Source organism: Phocoena phocoena, chromosome 11, assembly GCF_963924675.1.
Source record: "Phocoena phocoena chromosome 11, mPhoPho1.1, whole genome shotgun sequence".
Lineage (NCBI taxonomy): Eukaryota > Metazoa > Chordata > Mammalia > Artiodactyla > Phocoenidae > Phocoena > Phocoena phocoena.
Window position 1 is genome coordinate 50,498,395 of NC_089229.1, and position 22,205 is coordinate 50,520,599.

Consider the following 22,205-nt stretch of genomic DNA (forward strand, 5'->3'; position numbering starts at 1 on the left):
GGGCTTAGTTGCTCCGCGGCATGTGGGATCTTCCCTGACCGGGGATCGAACCCGTGTCCCCTGCATTGGCAGGTGGATTCTCAACCACTGTGCCACCAGGGAAGCCTGCCATGATTTTTTAACTTGCTATTTAATGTCATTTTAAGTAAAGAAAAAAATATCATTTAAAGTTATTAGCACAGATTTTACCATTGATCTTTATATTGTGCAATGCCAGTTTTAAATGCAAACTCATGTGTGGAATCATCAAAATTACATAATTTGTATTTCATAGCTTGTACATGCTTATGTATTTCATTCTTACTTCAACTGTGGAAAAGTTGCATGAAATTAACTCAAAATGTTTTTATTTCATTTCCTGATATGTGCACAATCTACCAACACTCTCTACCTTCAGCTTCTGGATAAGGATGGACTAAAGGGAAAACAAACTATAGTTGTGCTATCTCTCTTTCCTTCTATATCTTCATTTATAGTGTAAGTGGTTGGCTAATGCTGGGAAGTAACACAAATTTTAAAAGTTATGATAGGATTCCTTGGTCATTCACGTTTCTTAGAACACGATTCTTTCTGCAAAGTAAGTTCTGGTTGGTAAGGAAAGCTTGGCCTCTTTCAGCTGCCTGCACCCTCCCTCCCTTTCTCTTTACTAAGCTGCAGATGTAACGCATTTATCTTGTACTGTTTTGTTTTGCTTTTGCTTTTTTCTTTTTTTTGGCCATGCCGTGAGGCTTGTGGGGTCTTAGTTCCCCTACCAGGGATTGAACCGGGACCTCGGCAGTGAGAGCACAGAGTCCTAACCACTGGACCGCCAGGGAATTTCATCTTGTACTGGTTTCAATCTAGCCTAACTCCCATGCATTACAGGTCTAAAAGAATTCTGCACTAATGGGGCTGCCTGAATGCTAAATGCAAATGGTTGGCATGGAAGAGTGTACACACTTATATATCGTGTGTAACTCTTCTGCTCATGCTCCATTGTGCTTTCACTTATAAAACACAAGTTCAAGGGAAAAATTATGAAGAATTGCAAAATGGCGACAGTTGAACATTAAGTCAACTGCAAGGTCCTTCTGAAAGCAGGGCCCTATGCAACTGTACAGGTTACATGCCTACGAAGCCAGTTCTAGTTTAAGAGTTCCAGTTAATCCACAACCTTTTCAACACTTGGTATTGTCAACCTCTTAACTTTAGTCATTTGGTGAATGTGTAGAGATATCTCACTGTGGCACTGATCTGCATTTCTTTGAACATTGAGGGTAAGCATCTTTTTATATGTTTATTAGTCATTTAGTGTGTGTGTGTGTGTGTCTGTGTGTGTGTGTGTGTGTGTGTGATGCCTGTTTGCCTTTTTTCTGTTGGCTGCCTGTCTCTCTACTTTTCTTGATTTGTAACAATTGTTTTTATATTCTGGAAAGAAGCATTATGTACATTACATGGGTAGCAAATATCTTCCTCTGTTCTGTGACTTGCTTTTACTCTCTTATAGTGTATTTTGATTACTAGAAGTTCCTCATTTTAATATAGTTTAGTTTGTCAATCTTCTCCTTTGGGGTTAACTGCTAGTTTGTATCTGGTTTCAGAAATCTTTTCTTTCCTCCAAATCATATTTTCCTATATATCATCTTCTCAAAGTTTTATTGTTTTGTCTTTCACATTTATATCCACAATCCATCTGAAATTTACTTTTTGTAAATGGTAAGAGGTAGGAGATCAAACTTTGCTGATGGTGCTTTTAGTCAATAAGACAATGGGTTTGGACTTCCCTGGTGGCACAGTGGTTAAGAATCCGCCTGCCAATTCAGGGGACACGGGTTTGAGCCCTGGTCCAGGAAGAACCCACATGCTGCAGAGCAGCTAAGCTCCTCAGCCACAACTACTGAGCCTGTGCTCTAGAGCCTGTGAGCCACAATTATGGAGCCCACAAGCTACAACTACTGAAGCCCGCGTGCCTAGAACCCATGCTCTGCAACAGGAGAAGCCACCGCAATAAGCCTGTGCACCGCAACGAAAAGTAGCCCCCGCTCACCGCAACTAGAGAAAAGCCGGAGCACAGCGACAAAGACCCAACACAGCCAAAAAAAAAAAAATAATAAAATAAAATATATAAAATTTTTTTAAAAAGCAAAAGAGTATGACCTTAAAAAAAAAAAAAAAGATGGTGGGTTCCCAGGACAACTCTGGTTAGTTCTATATAATAAATCCTATTATGACTTTATATTAAAATGAGTAATGTATTTTTGAAATGCCTGTAAAATCATAAAAGGTAAGGTTTTTTTGCTTGTCTTTATGGAAATGAGGTTAGTTCTTCTTTTTGTTGTTTTATTTATTTTATTTAATTAATTTATTTTTGGCTGCATTGCTGTGCGTGGGCTTTCTTCTAGTTGTGGTGAGTGGGGGCTACTCTTCTCTGAGGTGCGCGGGCTTCTCATTGCAGTGGCTTCTCTTGTGGAGCACAGGCTCTAGGCACGCGGGCTTCAGTAGTTGTGGCACGCGGGCTCAGTAGTTGTGGCGCATGGGCTTAGTTGCTCTGCGGCATGTGGGATCTTCCCAGAGCAGGGCTGGAACCTGTGTCCCCTGCATTGGCAGGCGGATTCTTAACCACTGCACCACCAGGGAAGCCCTGGGGAAGCCCTGAGTTTAGTTCTTTAGACAAAAGCTTCCAATAACATCAAGTTTAAGGATTTGGTTTCAGAATAGACTGTTCCACAGCTATTCCGAGTTCTACTTGCTAAGTCTTTTGAGTGCTTTGGTTAAAGTGAGGATGGCAAATGTGGGTGTATCAAAGTAAATGCGTCATAAAAATTCCAAGGGATCCTGGGATGATATTACTCTGTGTATATCTACACCTCATCGTTGTCCTGAAATGACAGCAATACCATGAATATTCACTCTGATCCATCGTGTTTGCCACCATCATTTCTTTTATTAGTACAGCAACATCCCTTCTTCCCTGGCTGTGGTCATGACTCTACAATGTATTCTACATTTGGCAGACAGTGATCTGGCCTTTATCTATTCAGCCTCATACTTTGCCATCTGTGCCCTACTCATACTGAGCTTCGCTCTCTGCTCCCCGCCGTTTTGCAGATGTTGGTCCCTTGAGAACCTACCTACATCACTCCACTTTCCTGGTTGGCTCCGACTTGTCTTCCAGGATTAAACATTATCTCATTAAGAAAGCCTGGTTTATAGAAAGTGCTCAATAATTTTAGGGATTGTTATTATTAAAAATAGTGCAAATAAAATCAACTATACTTCAATAAAAATAATGTAATTAAAAGTGTCTCCCTAATGTGATTATTGACAGAGTATATGAATGAGATGGGTATTTGTTGAAAGGAAGGATGAATGGAACTTCGCTTTTATCACTTTTAGCAACTCACCAGGTCAGAAGATTGAAGAAGCTTGTGGGGGAAAATCTGAGAAAACCTTCGCTTCAGATGACGCCGAGAATGTAACTCGTTTTCTCTCCCACCTTCATCTGAAGCCATCTCCTTTTTCTCAGCCTAACTGAAGTTTTGAGGCGAGATCATCGATTAGTTGGGGCTTGGCTCGGCCGCAGCCGCTCGGCTAGTTGGGGCTGGACCGCTTCCTCCGGAAGTGGCTTGGACGCCGTTGTGCCGGTGTTGTCTCTCCTCGGAAAGGTACTTGGGTGTGCCGTTCTGACATGGCGGACCCTGATCCCCGTTACCCCTGCTCCTCCATCGAGGACGACTTCAACTATGGCAGCTGCGTGGCCTCCGCCAGCGTGCACATCCGAATGGGTACGTCGCCGGGCCCGTCTCGGCCGCCCCTAGTCGGTCCCGCCGCGCCGCCGGCCTCTGAGGCGAGCATTCTCACCGGCCGGGCTTGGGGGAGAGCGCGGGTGTCCTGGGGTTCAGAGGGCAGCCTTCCCTTCTCCTGCCAGCCCCGCCGGCTCGGAGGAAGAGCGTTCTCCCTCCGCAGGGGCTCAGCGGGAGAGGAGGTGGTTCCCCAGCTGTGCGCTCAGAAACCTGAACCCATCGTGCCTTAAACCCTGTCTTCGGTGGGGAAGGGGACAGTTGAAAACCTCAGTAGCCTGAATTTGGCATCTTTCAGTTAAGAGAAACCTGGGGTTATTTTTTCGGTTAAAATAAGTTTATTATATTATCATCGTGACATATACGTGAATGGAGTTATCTGCTTGGATGTTTTTGGTTTAGGGGGTGTGAACTTGTTTCCAGGTTCCAATGTTCTTGTCTTCTTTGCTGGATTGTAAGAACTGTGAGGGCAGGGACCGTATCTATCTCGTTTATTGTTTTCTCTCTGCAGGACCTAAAACTCAACATAGGTGTGAGGATTATTGAGGCATTTGCTGGAAATGGAAGTTTCCTAGGTCAATCAAAATGCCATGTTAGTTATAAGTTATTATGCAATATCCCGCGGGTAGAAATTATTTTGAATTTGAAATGCTCAGCTTCATGTAATTGGAATTCATTGTCCGCTCTAGTTCAGCCAATTGATAACAGAAGCTGCAGCAGATTTTCATCCTATCCGGCAGCTGGAACTTGTTCTGGGAGAGGACTTATGAAGCGCTCCTGCGCTAAGAATCTTGATCTGTATTTCTGGAAGTGAATTTTGGATCTATTTTGGCAATAGAACTCAGTTTTTTTAATAAAAATTTTTTGTAATTGTGATACATACTACATTAAAAATTTATCATCTTAACCATTTTTAAGTGTACAGTTCAGTGTGTAGTGTTAAATATATTCACATTGTTATGCAACAAATCACCAGAACTTTTTCATCTTACAAAACTGAAACTCTGTACCCATCAAACAACTTGCCACTTTCCAACCTCTCCCAAGCCCCACCACTCTACTTTTTTGTTTTATGAATTTGACCACTCTAGATAACTTCATATAAGTGGAATCATCAGTATTCGTCTTTTTGTGACTAGTATATTTCAATTAGCATATTTTCAGGGTGTGTTCATTTTATAGCATGCGTCAGAGTTTCCTTTTCAAGGCTGAATAATTTTCCATTGTATTATTTGTATATCAGGAAGATACAATTTTCCATTGTATTACTTCTATTATTGCACCCTCACCAACACTGAGATCATCAAACTTTTTAGTATCTGGCAATCTGGTAGATCAGGGGTTGGCAAACATTTTCTACAAAGGGCCAAATGGTAAATATTTTCAGCTTTGTGGGTTCTAAGGACACTGTGTCACAGCTCTGCCATCGTGGTGCAAGAGCCCCCATAGAGGACACACACATGACAGTGTGACTGTGCCCAGTAACGCCTACAAGGTCAGGTGATGTGCTGGGTTTCGCCCTTAGCTGTAGTTTACTGACTCTTGTTGTGTTACTGACTCTGTAGTTTACTGACTCTTGTTATCTTGTTTTAATCTACATTTCTTTAGCTAGGTGAGCGAAGGTGAGCGTTTTTCTTTGTTTACGCAACTTTATTGGGCTCCCTACCAATATTAGGGATATAGCAGTAACCAGATAATATTTCAGTTCTCTAGAGCTGTTATTTGGGTGGAGGAGTAGGGGAGATAGACCCTAAAGAGTCAAGCAAACAAATAGACTACTAACAGTGATAAGTTCTCTGAAGAAAAGAAACAGTGATGGAGTAGACTCCAGGGTCTAGAATAGCAGCAATTTTAGTTCAGGAATGGCCAGGAAAAGAACTTGTAAAGGAGATGGCCGTTGTGTTGTACTGGAAGGAGCTAGCCAGGTGTATTAGTTGTCTATTGCTTTATTAAAAATTACCCCAAATTTTAGACGCTTAAAACAACACATAGTTATTACCTCACACAGTTTCTGAGAGTCAGGAATCTGGGAGAGGTTTAGCTAGGTGGCTGTGGCGCAGGGTGTCTCATGAGAGTCCACTCAAGGTGTGGGCTGGGACTGCAATCAGCTAAGGCTTGACTGGTCTGGAGGATCCGCTTCCTGGAAACCTCATTCATGCAGATATTGACAGAGGCCTTAGTTCTTTGCCACGTGACATTTCCATAGGCTGCATGAGTGTCATGGGCATGGTGGCTGGCTTCCTCGAGAGCAAGCAATCCGTGAGAGACCATCGAGGAAGCTAGTGTCTTTTATGACCTAGTCAGGGCAGTCCCACACACCATCACATCTTCCTTATTGTATTTATTAGAAGCAAGTTCCTAAGTCCAGTCCACATTCAAGGGGAGGGTATTTAGGCTCCACCTTTTGAAGATGTGTCAAAGAACTTACAGGCATATTTATTTCCCTCTGGCTACAAATTATTTTTCTTTCTTCCACATGCAAGCTAAGACCCTCTAAAAGTCTTATCCTATTATAACATCAGCTCAAAGTTCAGAATCTTGTTATCTAAAGGTATGGATGAGGCTCCTTGGCTCTGGTTCCTTAAGTATAGCTCGTATGAGTACATTTCCTCTCAGACTCTGTGGAACTAAAGAATTTTTTAATTACCTGTATCCACACACCCAACATCCAAAGGTAAGACAAGCATAATTTGGTGGTATTTTTGCCAATAAAATTCTTCAGAAAACTTTGTGGGTCTCCTGTGATTCTTACTGAGGTTCACTCCATTAGATAAAAGCCACACCCAAATGTCTTAGAGTGAGTTTTGGCTGAGATGATGAATGACTGTTTCCTCAAGCCTCTCAGAAGCCCTATTGTTTGAATGATTTTTTCTGAGGTACAATGTTGGATATTTGTGAGGTTCGTCTTGTTTTGTTTTCTTTTTGGCCGCACCACGCGGCGTGCGGGATCTTAGTTCCCTGACCAGGGCTGGAACTCATGCCCCCTGCAGTGGAAGCGCAGAGTCTTAACCACTGGACCTCCAGGTAAGTCCCTTTGTGAGGTTCTAACAAAGGATTTTATCATCACATGCTGTGTCGTCTCTTGCATTTAGTATGAGCGGCAAGAAGGCAGCAAGTGCATGCTTTGTCTGGAAATCTTACTTTGATCACCACTTCATTAGGCACATCTACTTTCCATGTTCCCACAGGTGACAGTGTTGCTAAATTTTTTGCCAGTACATAACAAGGATTCTGTTTCCTCCAGTTTCCATAAGATTTTCCTCTCTTTACGTCCTTACCCACAGCCTCTGTAAAGGCGTCATCCTTCTATAGTTTCTTCAAGGCTCTTTGAGCTTTTACCTCAAAGACCTACCCACTTCTACCCACTACCCGGTTCCAAAGCCTCTTCCATATTTTAGGTTTTTGGTACAGCAGCATTCCACTTCCAGGTACCAAAATCTGTATTAGTCTTTATTGCTGTGTAACAAATTACCACAAAATTTAGTGGCTTGAATAAATGTTTATTATCAGTTTCTAAGAGCCAGGTAGCTGAGCGATTCTAGCTCAGGATTTGTCATAGGTGTAGTCAGGATGCTGGCTGAGGCTGCAGTCATCTGAAGTCCTGACTGGTGGTGAAGGATACGCTTGCAGGAAGGCACACTCACATCACTATTAGCAGAAGGCTTCAGTTTCTCACTGGCTGTTGGCAAGAGACCTCACTTTCTCATGGATCTTTCCAGAGGGCTGCTTGAGGTTTCTCACAGCATTGGCAGCTGGCTTCTCCTACAGTGTTCATTCTCAGTGGGGACAGCCTCCAGGAGGGTGAAAATTGGTTCCTGAGGTGGAGAGCAAAAAAATCTCAGGTATTTCAATGGTTTATAGCCTTCCAAAGAGTTGTGATACATAAACATATGTACAGTATATTTGTGGCATTAAATTTTTTTTTTTAATTTGGCCATGCCACGTGGCTTTGGGGATCCTAGTTCCCTGACCAGGGATTGAACCTGGGCCCTCAGCAGTGAAAGTGTGGAGTCCTCACCACTGGACCGCCAGGGAAGTCCCTGTGGCATTAAAATTTTATTGGAGGGCTATTAGGATAAAAACGTTCAGAAGGCTTCTTAGATAGGCAATTTAAAAAAAAGGTTGATAAACACTGCTCTAGAGCAAGTGATCTAAGAAAGAGCAAGTAGGTAGCCATATTGCCTTAAAAATTTTTTTATTGAGGTATAGTTGAGAGGTGTTGCCTTTTATGACTTAGAAATAATACACACTGCCACTTCTGCCTTATTCTTTTTGTTAGAAGTGAGTGACTTGAAGGGAGTGTCAAAAGTTAAACCATCATTTCATGTAAAGAATGATAAGGGCATTTCAGGCAGAGGAAGCAGCAAGGGCAAAGGCCCAGAAACAGGAAGGATTTGGCATGTTTGGGGAGTAGAAAGGTGGCTAGTGAGGGTAATGCATGGTGAGGAAAAGGAAGAGTAGTATATGAGATGAGTTTAGAGAGGTTCCATATCATGTAGGGCCTGTAGGCCCCATAAAATCTTCAAAGTTTTATTCTAAGTTTAAGGGAAGCCATTAAAAGTAGTTAAGCAGGGAGTCACGTGATATGGATTACTTTACAAAAAGATTGCTGACAGTTGTGGAGAATGGGTTGGGACTACAGGTGGGACCAGTGAAAGCACAGAGACCAATTAGAAGGCTGCTTTAATAGTCCACGTGAGAGATCATAACACTGACTGGAGAGGCTGCAGAGGAGACCAGAGGTGGTCGACTTTGCAGGTGGAAGCTATGGTAGTTGTTGATGGATTGGGAAAAGGGAGGGGAATGAGAGATGACTCCTACATTTTTGGCTTGGGGGATGTTGGTGCTGGTTACAGATTGGGTAGAAATGAAGAGTTCCTGGTTTAGCCTGTTAAGTTTGAGTAGAAAGGGGAGAAGTAGAAGGGGAGAAATTAGGACTCAAAAAAAAAAAAGAAATTGAAAGATTGTTGTTTGGCTTGTTTTCTTTTTATATCAGATCTTTTATTTTTCCCTGTGAGCTGCGTATGTATATCTTTTGCCACTTTTTATGTTAGTTATTCAAAATGGGTATCAGGTGTTTCTTTTTGTGAGATTTGATTTACGTTCTCATTTTTAAAGTATAGAAAAGCTGTGATTTAGAGTATCTGCATAAGGATTATTTTTATGATGAATTTATTGGCTTAGCATAGGTTTCCTTTTTTTTTTGATTTATTTTATTTTTGGCTGCGTTGGGTCTTCGTTGCTGCGTGTGGGCTTTCTCTAGTTGCGGCGAGTGGGGGCTACTCTTCGTTGCGGCGCGCGGGCTTCTCGTTGCGGTGGCTTCTCTTGTTGCGGAGCACGGGCTCTAGGTGCATGGGATTCAGTAGTTGTGGCTCGCGGGCCCTAGAGCGCAGGCTCAGTAGTTGTGGCTCCCGGGCCCTAGAGCGTGAGCTCAGTAGTCGTGGCACACGGGCTTAGTTGCTCCGCGGCATGTGGGATCTTCCCGGACCAAGGCTTGAACCCGTGTCCCCTGCATTGGCAGGCGGATTCTTAACCACTGTGCCACCAGCGAAGCCCCCTGCATAGGTTTCTTTAAAATGTTTTTCTATTACAAAAGTAATAAATATTTATTGGTGATATATTAAAAAACACAGATTAGCAAAGAACTGAACATGGAAATCACCCTCAGTCATACTGCCCGGAGAAAACCATTATTAACACCTTCACTTGTATTCTTCCAGTCTTTTATCACATACGCACTTGTGCACACGCACATATACAAATAAACATTAAACACACTGTTTTGACTGTAGAACAGGTCCATAAAATGTTAAGGATTAACATTGACTTTCACTGCTTAACTGAGAATATATATTATGTGCAATGGGTTTGAGTTACATAAGGTACATTGTAGGGTATCAGAAGTAAAGAATATGATCTTTTAACAGTGCAGAAAATCCCTTGGGGGAATAATGGTTTGACCTTTGGTTTAGAATTAAATTTGTGGAAACATAGCCCAAATAACATTGTCTATGGCACATTCTTTGCTTTTGTGAAAAAGGCAGAAACGACTTCCCAAAGCTTGCAGACATCAGGGCCTTTTTAAGAAAGTAAGTTGTAGATCGGTTGTGGAGATGAACACTATCTCCTTTTTGTTCAAGATTACCTCTGCCTAGGCCAAAGTAGGACTGATTCTCACTGTGATTGTGAGTCACTGGTTACGATATACGTTCATTAAAACCTGTTTAAGACATGAGGAAAAACTCACTATGTTTTGGAAAGGGTGCCAGAAGGAAACACTGATTAAGATTTAATTGTGGGGTCTTTAAGAATTAAATCTTTAGTATTTATGAAAATTCCCTTATTCTTATGAAATATTTATTTTATTATTCGATATTTGGCAGACATGCCATCAAAGCACTTCATCATTCCTTGAGGAACCAGGTCTTTGGTAGGAATTTTTTTCAAAGAGAACATTTATCATATTCGCCTTGTCATGAGAGTCAAGAGACAATATCACATCTTTTGTTGTGTAAAAGTCATTCAATAGTGTTTTTCTTGCCTAAGAACAATGCTCTATAGAAGTTATGTGGCTCCATTATTGTTTCAGAATAAGACCTTTTCCCTGACTGGCAAGATTCACTTTTCATTAATTCAATATAAGTTTATTTAAAAGCATATAAAATTCAATGAGTATTTATTCTGTGCCAACTCCTTGGCTGGGTGCTAAGAGTATAAAAATTAATATTATTATCCTATTATTAGGGAGCTTTTTAGTCTTTACAGTCTAATAGTGAAAGACAATTAGACTTATCACTATAAAATAAAGTGACTAGAAGTATATTTAGGGTCCCTTGGGAACATGAGGAGGAACATTTAATTCAGACTGGGGAACTGAGAAAGGCTGAATTTTTTTTTTTTTAACATTTATTTATTTATTTGTTTGGCTGCATCGGGTCTTAGTTGCGGCCTGCGGGATCTTTTAGTTGCGGCATGCAGGCTTTTTTTTTTTTTTTTTTTTTTTTTTGGCATGCAGGCTCTTAAATGTGGCATGCCAGATCTAGTTCCCTTACCAGGAATCGAACACAGGCCCCCTGCAGTGGGAGTGCCGAGTCTTAACCAATGGACCACTAGGGAAGTCCCGAGAAAGGGTGAATCTTGAAAGATGATTAGCAGTTTGTTAAGGAGAGGTGAGAACTGTTGTTAATGTTTTATTTCTGAAGCTGGTGGTGAGTTGGATGTTCACTGTATCATTTATGTCATCTGTAGCTCAGAAGACGTTAATAAGTATTTTTAGATCATTAGGCCTTGGAGTTGATGTTTGGAGTTGATATGTGGATGTTGGTAATATTTTGAAAGTAAGAATTTCTTATATAGAAACTAGAGGTAAAGGTACTAGAAGTGAGAAATAAAAATAGGTGAGTGAAAGTAAGTTTAAATATTGTTTACCTTTTATGGAGAAATTCATTTTGGGGAAACATTTGTATTGCTTGGAAATTAAGATTTCTTTTTTAATTTTATATCTAACCATATGCTTTCTATTCCTGCTTTTCAGTTTCAACATAGCTTCGTTCTTTAAAATGTTCTGTTTTTAATCTTTTGCTTTGTTGTATGTTTTACAAATATGCATTTAATGTTTTCTTTTTATTTTGATGAAAACATTTGTATTCTGGCCCATTAACTTAATTTTTTTCAAGCTCATGCTTCCTGGAGGATAGTTATCACTTAAAATTTTTTATTTTTGGGGGAGGCGTTTTTTTGTTTTTAGTTTTAGTTACAGATTGCATTATTTGGATTAAGATTTAAAAAAGAATTCATATAACAAGTTAATGTTTCTGAGAAGAAATTTGATCTTGCTGTTCTCTGATAAATGCTTAAGAAAATAGTCATGTGTAACTTTTTTCTCTTTCAGGCTTTCTAAGAAAAGTCTACAGCATCCTTTCTCTGCAAGTTCTCTTAACTACAGTGACATCCACGTTTTTTTTATACTTTGATTCTATACGGACATTTGTTCATGAAAGGTAAGGTAATGACATGGTTCTGAATCATTTTCAGCCGTTGCATATCACTGAAAGGGCATAATATGAGCAAAGTTAGTTTTTTTTTTTCTATTAACTTTTAAGGTTAGAACGTAAAAACGGTTCATTATTAGCTCTTGTAAATAAGTTTTGATAAGGAAAATGTTCTACAATATGGTATTTACCTCTAAACTTTTTAGCTTAATTTCATAGGGTTAAGTCCTCATTTCCTGGAATAGTGTTAAGAATTTTTAACTGTGTATGCAGTTTTTCTAAGTCTTAGTTTTTTGTGTGTTTATTAGACTTATGCCCTGTCCCCAAAGCCCAAGACAGTGCTTGAAAAGTAAAGGTACTTAAAAAACGTTTAACTTACCTTAGTGTTGGTTCACAATTAGGAAGATTTCACTGAAAAGTTTTCAAAGGAGTTCCGTATGATTCATCCCTAATTTGTTTAAGATCTGACCTCCAAAATAATTATTTCCACGGCTAAAAGTAATATAGATTCTTTATATTAAAGGAAAGGAAAAGTAGAGAATGAATATTTTCTTAGAAGTAGATAATTTCTATTCTCCCTTTACGAAAGGGGAATCTTGAACTATTAGTTTGCTATTTGGAGTAAAGTTCTTTAATTTAAATTACAGCTATATAGTAAATACCCTAAAAAAAGTAGTTAGGTATAAAATTGGTTTATTATTTAATAGTTTTTATGTATTGTATTTTAGTTTAAAAAAGCAGTATGCTAATTGCAAAAATTATTCAAGTATGTTAGAAGTTCATGAAGTAAAAAGGCTAAGTCTTCCCCATTCATTGTGGGGAAGATTCTTCTTTTTTTTTAATTAATTTATTTTTATTTATTTATTTTTGGCTACGTTGGGTCTTTGTTGCTGCTCACGGACTTTCTCTAGTTGCGACGCATGGGGGCTACTCTTTGTTGCAGTGTGTGGGCTTCTCATTGCAGTGGCTTCTCTTGCGGAGCGTGCGGGATTCAGTAATTGTGGCACGTGGGCTCAGTAGTTGTGGCTCACAGGCTCTAGAGCGCAGGCTCAGTAGTTGTGGTACATGGGCTTATTGCTCTGAGGCATGTGGGATCTTTCCGGACCAGGGCTCAAACCTGTGTCCCCTGCATTGAAAGGCAGATTCTTAACCACTGCGCCACCAGGGAAGTCCCTGTGGGGAAGATTCTTTGTCTTCCTGCTCCTCCCCATCTCACAGTCCTCAAATTTTCCCCATGGAAAAATAATTTCTTTTGACAGTTTGGTGTAGATCCTTTCAGATTTTTTTTTCCTGTACTTTCACAAATACATAGACAAATTTTATTAAATTGGATAAAACTATAGTATTTTTAAACTTGAGAATGATTTAATTTTTTGTCTTTCAGTCCTGCCTTAATTTTGGTGTGTGCCCTTGGATCTTTGGGTTTGATTTTAGCCTTGACTTTAAACAGACATAAGCATCCCCTTAACCTGTACCTGCTTTTTGGATTTGTGAGTACTTTGACAATATCTGTTCCTTTAACATTTATTCCTGAGTTTTACATTTACTTATTTAATTGAATGCATATACATGTGTTACAGTAACAGAACAAAATTAATGAGTTTTTTAAAAAAATTCAAGGCTTTACCTTTATGATAATCTTCTATCAGATAAAATCTAACTAGAGTAAGCATATAAAACAAAGATATGTAATTAAGGGGAAAGAGAAGCTAGAGGATGAAGTTTAATATCCCTAACTCTTATTTAGGATATGAGTTTAGCTACTTCTGACATGGCTTAAACAATGACAAAATAACAATGGCTTAAACAAGATGGTTTACTTCTCTTTCATATAAAAATCTGAGTGACTGTTTAGGGAAGTTCTCAGGGGCCCATTCATCTGCTGTGGTTCAGACATTTCTAAAGTGTTGCATGGTATAAGATAGCTCACCACCATATCTACATTCTATCCATTTATTTAAAAAAATGAAAAGAGAAAGGAGAGAGCAAGCCTTTTTGCTTTTTGAAGTTGTATGCCTCTCTGCTCACATTCTGTTGACTAGAATATAGTCTTGTGACCAGATCTAGTTGCAAGGGAGGCTAAAAAATGTAATGATTAATCTGAACAGTTGTGTGTTGAGGCAAAAACTCTGTTAAGAAGGAAGAAAGAAAAAAAGAATATTCAGAGACAGTTTAAGATTCTGCCACACCAAAGTACTACTTAAATATTTTATTCTTCCTGTGTTTATTTGTGTGAGGTAGTGAGGTTTTTATAAATGTGCATGTGATTTGCAGTTTCATTTTTATTTACATTATAGTGAGTGAGAAAAATAGAATTTTCCATATTACTTTTAGAATCTTCCTGTTACAGATATGAAAAATCTAGTTGAGTTCAAGGAGTAATGGGATCACAGTTAGAATCTAAATATTCTCACAGGAGTTCCCTGGCGATCCAGTTGTTAGGATGTGGCGCTTTCACTGCCGTGGCCTGGGTTCAGTCCCTGGTCAGGGAACTAAGATCCTGCAAGTTGTGCTGCACAGCCAAAAAAAAAGCAATTCTGAATATTCTCACTTAATATATTGAGGTCTCATTTTCATTATGGTGGGCTTATTATCTGTCCCATATACTTCACAAGGCTGCTCTGAAGCTAAAATGAGATCGTGCATATGGAATCACATTGAACTCCTGGAAATTAGAACATGTACATAACATAGTATAAATTTTACATGCATCTATGTAATTTCAATTTCTTTTTCTTAGACACTGTTGGAAGCTCTGACTGTGGCCTTCGTTGGTAAGCCATAATTATGCTTCCATATGTTACAGTAACTTTTTAATGTTGGTAAATGTTTTGGATAAAAATGTGTTTGGGGCTAAAGCTTACCATCATGGAATGTCATATTTAAAAATATGGCATAGGATGAAGAATTCCTAAAATATAAGCAAAAATTAAATGTTTATATAGTTAACTGAGTTTAGAGGAAGTGGAAAAGAATTAGGAAGACAATAGGAATAAGAACAGTATTCATTTTATTTATCCATTTGTGAAAATAAGACAACCATAGCTAATCTTTTCCCTTATTTAAAGGGAGCTTAGAAGAATTGATAACATGTTTGGAGCCATGTACTTTCATCACATAAGCTCAGTATCTCAAATTGTCTGCATTGAACTGTACTTTATTATTATATCCTCATATTTCATCAAATGGCACTACAAGAAACAGTGTTCATTTCTGTTTTGTATTTTGTGTTAAATATATATTTAAAAGGAAGTATCTGTTATAGTTACTTGATGTACTCTATGTAATGCCTCAAGTAAAAAGTTTTGTGATTTATTAACAATAAAAATTCTGATTAACTCAGAATGATTAATTTGGCATACTAAAAAGATTAGAATTGACTGTTACTCTCAATAACAGTAAATTGTTGATCCTTATTGTTAATATATTTATCTCTTCCTACTTTGTCATTACTATTTTTAACTTTTTTATGCCAGTTTTATTGAATCTATTTTTTGGTAATTCATCTCTTCCTTTTATAAAAGAATCAGAATATAAATAAATAATAATAACAACTAAAAAAAATAGGGTTGAAATTTCTCAGCATAGAAAGGAAGTATTAATATTTACTTATTATTAGTGTTATTATCTATTAATGTTACTATTAATGTTATTATCAAGTCCATCTCTGTCTTCTCTGGCTCCCACCATTTGTAGGAGAGAGATTTATTTCAGGGTTATTGGAATCCACCTAATCTTACACTGAAATTTCTAATGAGAAGCAAAAGTGATTTCATGGTTTACCTTTTCTTTGTTCATCCTCCTAACCCTGTAATGGCATAAGTAGAGAAAGTCCAATTAGTTAGCATTTAGGAATAGAAAGAACTGAATAATTAATCCCCCTCAAATTAAAAATTACTTAAATGGTTTTGGGTTCAAAGTACGTAATTTCCTTTAAAGAGGTTATAATTTACTATTCTGTTAAAATGTTAAGCAGTTGTATTACAGTAGCCATAGTCAATCCAGATGGTCATTCTAAAACTTCAGAAGGGAATTCGTTATATATTCAGTAAACCCTCAATAATGTACTCCAAGATAATGCAGATTTGGATATAAAGCATTAGTGGTTGGTTTCTGTTCCCTGTGGTGTTGGTAAACGGCAGACAGCCCCAGACAGCCCCAATATTTTTCTTGCCTAGGAATTCCCAGCCAGCCACAGGACCCAGAACCATCCCTACTGATATATATATATATATTTTTTAACTTTTTATTTTATATTGGAGTATAGTTGATTAACAATGTTGTGTTAGTTTCAGGTGTACAACAAAGTGATTCAATTATACATATACATGTATCTATTCTTTTTCAAATTCTTTTCCCAATTAGGTTGTTATAGAATATCCTATTGATATTTAAGCCAGAGTTGACAGTCACCACTGTCAACTATGGTGATAAACTGCAGTGGGGACAGAAATGGGTGAGAACCATTTTACCATATCCCCCAAACTCCTAAACCAACTAGCTGTGTAATATCTCTCTAGTCATTTCTTTAACTTCATAATAACATGACCCCTTATGTTGTATATTTTGGAGCCTGTTTATTGCACTATGGGTGTGGTTTTACTGTACCAGTATTGAAGACTAAATAAGGAATCTTTCCATAATTGTTTTTATTAGCAAGTAGTACAGGACAAAATAAGGCATTTCTGTTATATGACAGAAAAAAAACTTTTTTTTTTACATCCTCCCATACACTAATATTTCTTTTTTTAAAAAAATTGAAGTATAGTTGATTTATAATATTTTATTAGTTTCAAGTGTACAAAGAAACCAATACTTTTTTTTTAACATCTTTATTGGGGTATAATTGCTTTACAATGGTGTGTTAGTTTCTGCTTTATAACAGAGTGAATCAGCTATACATATACATATATCCCCATATCTCCTCCCTCTTGTGTCTCCCTCCCACCTTCCCTATTCCACCCCTCTGGGTGGTCACAAAGCACGAGCTGATCTCCCTGTGCTATGTGGCTGCTTCCCACTAGAAAAAAACTTTTATATTGAGTATGTTTGTATGTATTTTAAATCAGTGTTTTGTAATTTTACAGTTACTTTCTATGATGTGTATATTGTTCTGCAAGCTTTTATACTGACTACTGCAGTATTTCTTGGCTTGACTGTATGTACTCTACAATCTAAGAGAGATTTCAGCAAATTTGGAGCAGGGTAAGTTATATTATCATGGTTATGATAGATAAGTATATTTAGTATTACCTAGTTTTGAGAGAAGTTCTATACTGTTAGCTTTGGATACTTTAAAAATGGAGGGTAATGAGAGGTCATCCCTTTGAGTACTAGGGCCAGGCCCTACTCTCCCAGAGCATGCTAGGAGATGGAAAGGGGCTTTGAGTCTTTTGCTTCCCCCGTATTGAAAGGGAAGTGAATGCGAAAAAATTTAAGCCTTCTAGAGAGGCTAGGCTTGCATGCTTTATAAATGGTATGAAATTTACCTAAATTATTTAGATCTTTGTCTTAGCATAACTGTTACCAAACGTTACCTCTACATCTTTGTGGCAAAAGCAAGGTAATTGTGATCCAGGAGTCTGCATGAACTTTAAAATCTTTTTGATCCATCTAAATTAACCTGTATCATTCTTCAAACTAATTAATATAGGGAATGATCCTTTTTATACTAGGATAATGGTACTGTATTGCCCTCACCTTGGTAAGAATGCATAGACTCTTTCCTAAGTTCACAATGGCCTTCTGTTGGCACATAATCACTCAAACATTTTCTGTTCTTTTTCCGGTTACAACACTAAAAATTTACAAGTGGTCTAGTTTTACAAAACTTTCTTTCCTCCCCCTTTTTTTCTGGTAATCCAGATTACCAGAAGTCTCTTGGGGGTAAAATAGAGTTGGTCAGCCAACACTGACAATTGTGCAGGATGCTTATAGTTGTATTAGAATGGAGTTTGATTTAGGGAGAGACAACATGTTTTTTTTTCCTTTCGTGTCTTATATGTATGTTGGGGGGGGTGTTTTTTATATATTTGTATGTTATATATGATTTATGATGTATATGTGGTTTCTCTCTCTGCTTCTTCCCATCCCAATCTCCATATGTACCCCTTCCTCCCATCCACTCTACTATAGACTCTAGAACTCCTTATATATCTTCCTTATATTTAGCCTCTTCAGAATAAATTCTTTCTTCTTCCTTATCTCAGCTGAAACTCAATTCCTCCCTGAGAACACTGTTCTCTAGCTGCTCATTCCCCCACACCCTATGTTGTTTGGGATGGGGGGTTAGTATTGAAAACTGCTTCAGTCCCCTAATGCTCCTTTCATTGTTCCTCAGCATGCTGGACATTCATTGCTTTAAGGTTTATGCTGTCTGGCTATATGCTTCATACTCTTGCTTATTACTGTTACTCATTCCCTTTTTGGTCAAGCCTCCCTCATGCTTTAAAGACGTTAGCATCAAACTGCATTTTAGGCCCATCCATCACCTTAGCTTCTTGATATCTCTGGACCTCTATCTACTTTGGCAGCTTTCATCTTCCTGCCGTGTCCACATCGTAGACGTCACATCATAGTGATTGTCATCACTAGGGGTTGTTTCATTGCTGAAATCTTAAATATCAGTGTCTCATTTTCTTTCTTCACCTTCTGTCCTCTATTTCTTTCATTTCTTTACTCCCACAACACCTGTCTCCTGTGCCTGTTCTTCAGCTACTGCTACTGCTGTTATAAACCACTCTTCATCTCAGACCTAAGAGTCGCATGTCTTCTACTTAACATCCATGAAATTCTGCCAGACTAACTTACTAGCTTACAAGTAGGTAAAATTTCAGTTGCTTTACAGTTCTTAATACCACCTTCCCCATACTCCTTGGTGCAGAAGCTTTGGAGTTTCCCTAGGGTTTAAGTATGAAAAAGCAGGTCCTGAGTCCGTTTCAATCCTGAAGGATCTATATGGTGAGGTGGCAAGATACATCAGTCTAACTTAAGTATACCAGATGTATCCAAGAAATTCTGTGGCCATTCCAGCAAGAAAACTGAGAGCTGGAATCTCACCATCCCTTGATTCACCAAAGTGGATTATAATACTATGTATGTTTAATTTCTGATTTAATTCTGTTGTTAAAGAACATATTTTATATGATTTCAGTCTTTTGGCATTTATTGAGATTCATTTTATGATATCTTGGTAAATGTTCTTTGCGTACTAGAGGAGAATGTATATTTTGCTGTTGTTAGATGAGTGTTTAATAAATGTCAATTAGGTCAAGTTGCTTGATAGCATTATTCAAGTCTTCTGCAGGCTTACTAATTTTCTGCCTGCTTATTCTATCAGTTAAGGCGAAAGTGGTGTTGAAATCTCCAACTACAAGTATGGCTTGGTTTGTTTCTCCTATTAATTCTGTAAGTTTTGCTTCATGTTATTTGAAGCTCTGTTTTTATATGCATAAATATTCAGGATTGTATGTCCTCTTGATGATCCCCTTATCATCATGAAGGGGTTATCTCTGGTAATATTCTTGCCCTAAAATCTACTTTGTTAAGATAGCCACCCCAGCTTTCTATTGATTGTGTTAGCATGGTATATCTTTTTCCATCCTTTTATATTTAGCTTATTTGTGTCTTTAGAGTTAAAATTGTTTTCTCGCAGGCAGCATATGGTTGGATCTTACTTTTTGTCCAATCTGATCATCTCTGCTATTAATTGGCTTGTTTAGACCATTTATATTTAATGTGATTTTTGATATGGTTGGACTTAAGCCTACTCTGTTGCCACTTGTTTTCTTTCTGTTTGTCCTATCTATTCTTTGTTACTTTGTTTCTTCTCTTTTTCTTTTGGATTGTTTAATTCCATTTATCTCTTTTATTAGTTATTAGCTGTAGTTCTTTTAAATAGAGGTTGCTTTAGGTTTTACAGTATACATCTTTAAATTATAGTCTGCCTTCAAGAATATACCATTTCATGCGCAGTATACTTAGGTTGCTTCTCTTCTACCTTTGTACTGTTGTTGCCATAACTTTGTTCCACATATGTTATAAACCTCATGATACATTATTATTATTTTTGCTCTTTTATTTTTAACTCTTTAAGAGATTTAAAATATAGACAAAGCCTTTTATGTTCACCCACATATTTACTGTTTCTGTTGTTCTCCATTTCTTTGTGTAGATCCAAATTTCCGTCTAATATTTTTCTGTCTGAGGGATTTCCTTTTAACATTTCTTATAGTGCTGGTCTGTTAGTGTCAGCTTTTGTGTGTCTGCAAAAAAATCTTCATTTTACTTTTGTTTTTGAGAGTAATTTTTGCTGGTGCAGAATTCTAGGTTTGGGCTTTTTCTTACTTTCAGTACTCTAAAGATGTCACTCCACTGTATTCTGGCTTGTGTAGTTCTGACAAGAAGTCTGCTTTTTTATCTGTGCCTCTACATAATATGTCTTTTATCCCCTAGCTACCTTTAACATTTTCTTCATAATTTTCAGTAATATGATTAACATTTTCAGTAATCTGATTATGATATTCCTTGGTGTGTTTTTCTCACATTTCTTCTGCTTCTTGGATCTGTCAGTGTAAAGTTTTAATCAAATTTGGAACATTTTTGGCCATTATTCTTTCAAACATTTTTAAGTTCCCCTTCTTTCTCCTCTCTGTTGAGACTCCAACTACATATTTGCTAACCTTCTTGATGTTGTCCCACAGTTCACTGGCACTCTGTTCATTTTTTTTTTTCTAGTCTTTTTTTCTCTGATTCATTCTGGTTAGTGTCTGTTGCTGTTCTCAAGTTCAATAATCTTCGTCAGTGTCTAAACTGTTGTTAATCCCAATCACTCTAATGGATATGCATGTTCACAGAATAATTTGTTATTGTTATTTGGTTAAAAAATGCAATTCTGTTTCATTTGTTCATTTATAGATTTTCTAGAAGTTTTATAGCTCTAGAAGAATTAAAATACTTCTGATTTTTAGCTTATGTCAATATTTATGTTCCAATTGAAAACTTTAAAAATAATACTCTTAACTAGTTTTGTACACCATAAAAACAAATGTTGAATAGATAGCTGTTCTTTCCATTCCTGGGTGTTCTACAGTATTCATTGCACAGTAAAGAATTCTTACATTTCAATTATCAGGCAAATATCAGGATGGATTTATTTCTTCAGAAAATGTTGAATGGGTTTACAAAGTTTTTTGGTTAGGAACAATATTCTAAATTATTAATATTTTGTTTTTATAGACTATTTGCTACTTTGTGGATTTTGTGCTTGTCAGGAATCTTGAAGGTAGGTTGTTTTAGGATGGTAACTTGAAATATAAATAATCTCAAAAAGCTATAAGAAGCATCTTATGGTCAGACACTTGGTTATAATTATCTGGGAACATTTGTATGTAGAATGAATTTTAAATGATATTTTAAAAAATCAAGGTCTTATGCCAATATTATTGATGGAAAGGAAGATGAATGAACAAATGAGTTAAATTACATAGAAAGAGGCCCTCACTTGTAACTGCTAACCTTCAAGTGGCACATGTAATTCTGAATAAGAAATATATTTTAAATTATTTGTATTTGGAATGCTACTGTTCAAAGTCAGGTGGGTAATTTAATAAAAGGAGGATATCCATTGGTTCATCCATTCACCCTTTCACACAACAGTAGTGGACCTGCCTTGCTTTTTTCTACTTTTAACATTTGTATTCAAAGTTGTACAGAATTATTAAATACATAGGTAGAATATATAACTTAAGAGCAAGTAATTTAAGTATTCTTAATGCTGTTTTTAAATATAAAATTATTATTTTAATCTCTTGCCTATAGGTATTTTTTTACAGTGAGACAGTGGAGTTGGTCTTGGCTGCTGTAGGAGCCCTTCTTTTCTGTGGATTCATCATCTATGACACACACTCCTTGATGCATAGACTGTCACCTGAAGAGTATGTATTAGCTGCCATCAGCCTCTACTTGGATATCATCAATCTATTCTTGCACCTGTTGCGGGTTTTGGAAGCAGTTAATAAAAAGTGATTGAAAGCAGTGTATAGAAACTGATTCATTAAGTAATAAAGTTTGAGATATAACTAACTATTAAATACTTTTAAGATTTTATTTGTACGCCATGTACTATATTATAAAGTATAAATCTCCTTTTTTTTTTTTTTTTTTTTTTTGCTGTACGCGGGCCTCTCACTGTTGTGGCCTCTCCCATTGCGGAGCACAGGCTCCGGACGCGCAGGCTCAGCGGCCATGGCTCACGGGCCCAGCCGCTCTGCGGCATGTGGGATCTTCCCAGACCGGGGCACGAACCCGTGTCCCCTGCATCAGCAGGCGGACTCTCAACCACTGCACCACCAGGGAAGCCCTAAATCTCCTTTTACTAGGAGATTTTAATCTCATTTAGAAAGGAAAAAAATATAAAAGATAAATTCCAGAGAAT

General features: G+C 37.6%; 1 protein-coding gene across 3 annotated transcripts; it reads left to right on the forward strand.

Annotated features, from left to right (window-relative positions):
* Nucleotides 1–3,614: 3,614 nt before the first annotated feature.
* On the forward strand, nt 3,615–21,862 carry TMBIM4 (transmembrane BAX inhibitor motif containing 4). Of its 3 annotated transcripts, none has more exons than XM_065887422.1 (7): nt 3,615–3,764; nt 11,671–11,779; nt 13,155–13,260; nt 14,511–14,544; nt 16,858–16,975; nt 21,008–21,053; nt 21,590–21,862. In XM_065887422.1, exons 1-7 carry the CDS (start codon nt 3,668–3,670, stop codon nt 21,794–21,796), a joined length of 717 nt encoding a protein of 238 aa, XP_065743494.1. In that variant the 5' UTR covers nt 3,615–3,667; the 3' UTR covers nt 21,797–21,862. The 3 variants fall into 3 exon arrangements, with proteins under 3 accessions (XP_065743494.1, XP_065743496.1, XP_065743495.1); XM_065887423.1 differs by having other exon boundaries at nt 3,723–3,768; nt 11,710–11,779; nt 21,590–21,796; XM_065887424.1 differs by lacking the exon at nt 21,008–21,053 and having other exon boundaries at nt 3,668–3,764; nt 21,612–21,669.
* The last annotated feature ends 343 nt before the right edge of the window (nt 21,863–22,205 follow it).

Bases quoted from the DNA above. Each gene is read 5' to 3' on its own strand.
- TMBIM4 (XM_065887422.1), top strand. From the start codon at position 3,668: ATGGCGGACCCTGATCCCCGTTACCCCTGCTCCTCCATCGAGGACGAC. The intron at 3,765-11,670 runs GTACGTCGCCGG...TTTCTCTTTCAG, and splicing joins CAGCGTGCACATCCGAATGG to GCTTTCTAAGAAAAGTCTAC. The intron at 21,054-21,589 runs GTAGGTTGTTTT...TCTTGCCTATAG, and splicing joins GCTTGTCAGGAATCTTGAAG to GTATTTTTTTACAGTGAGAC.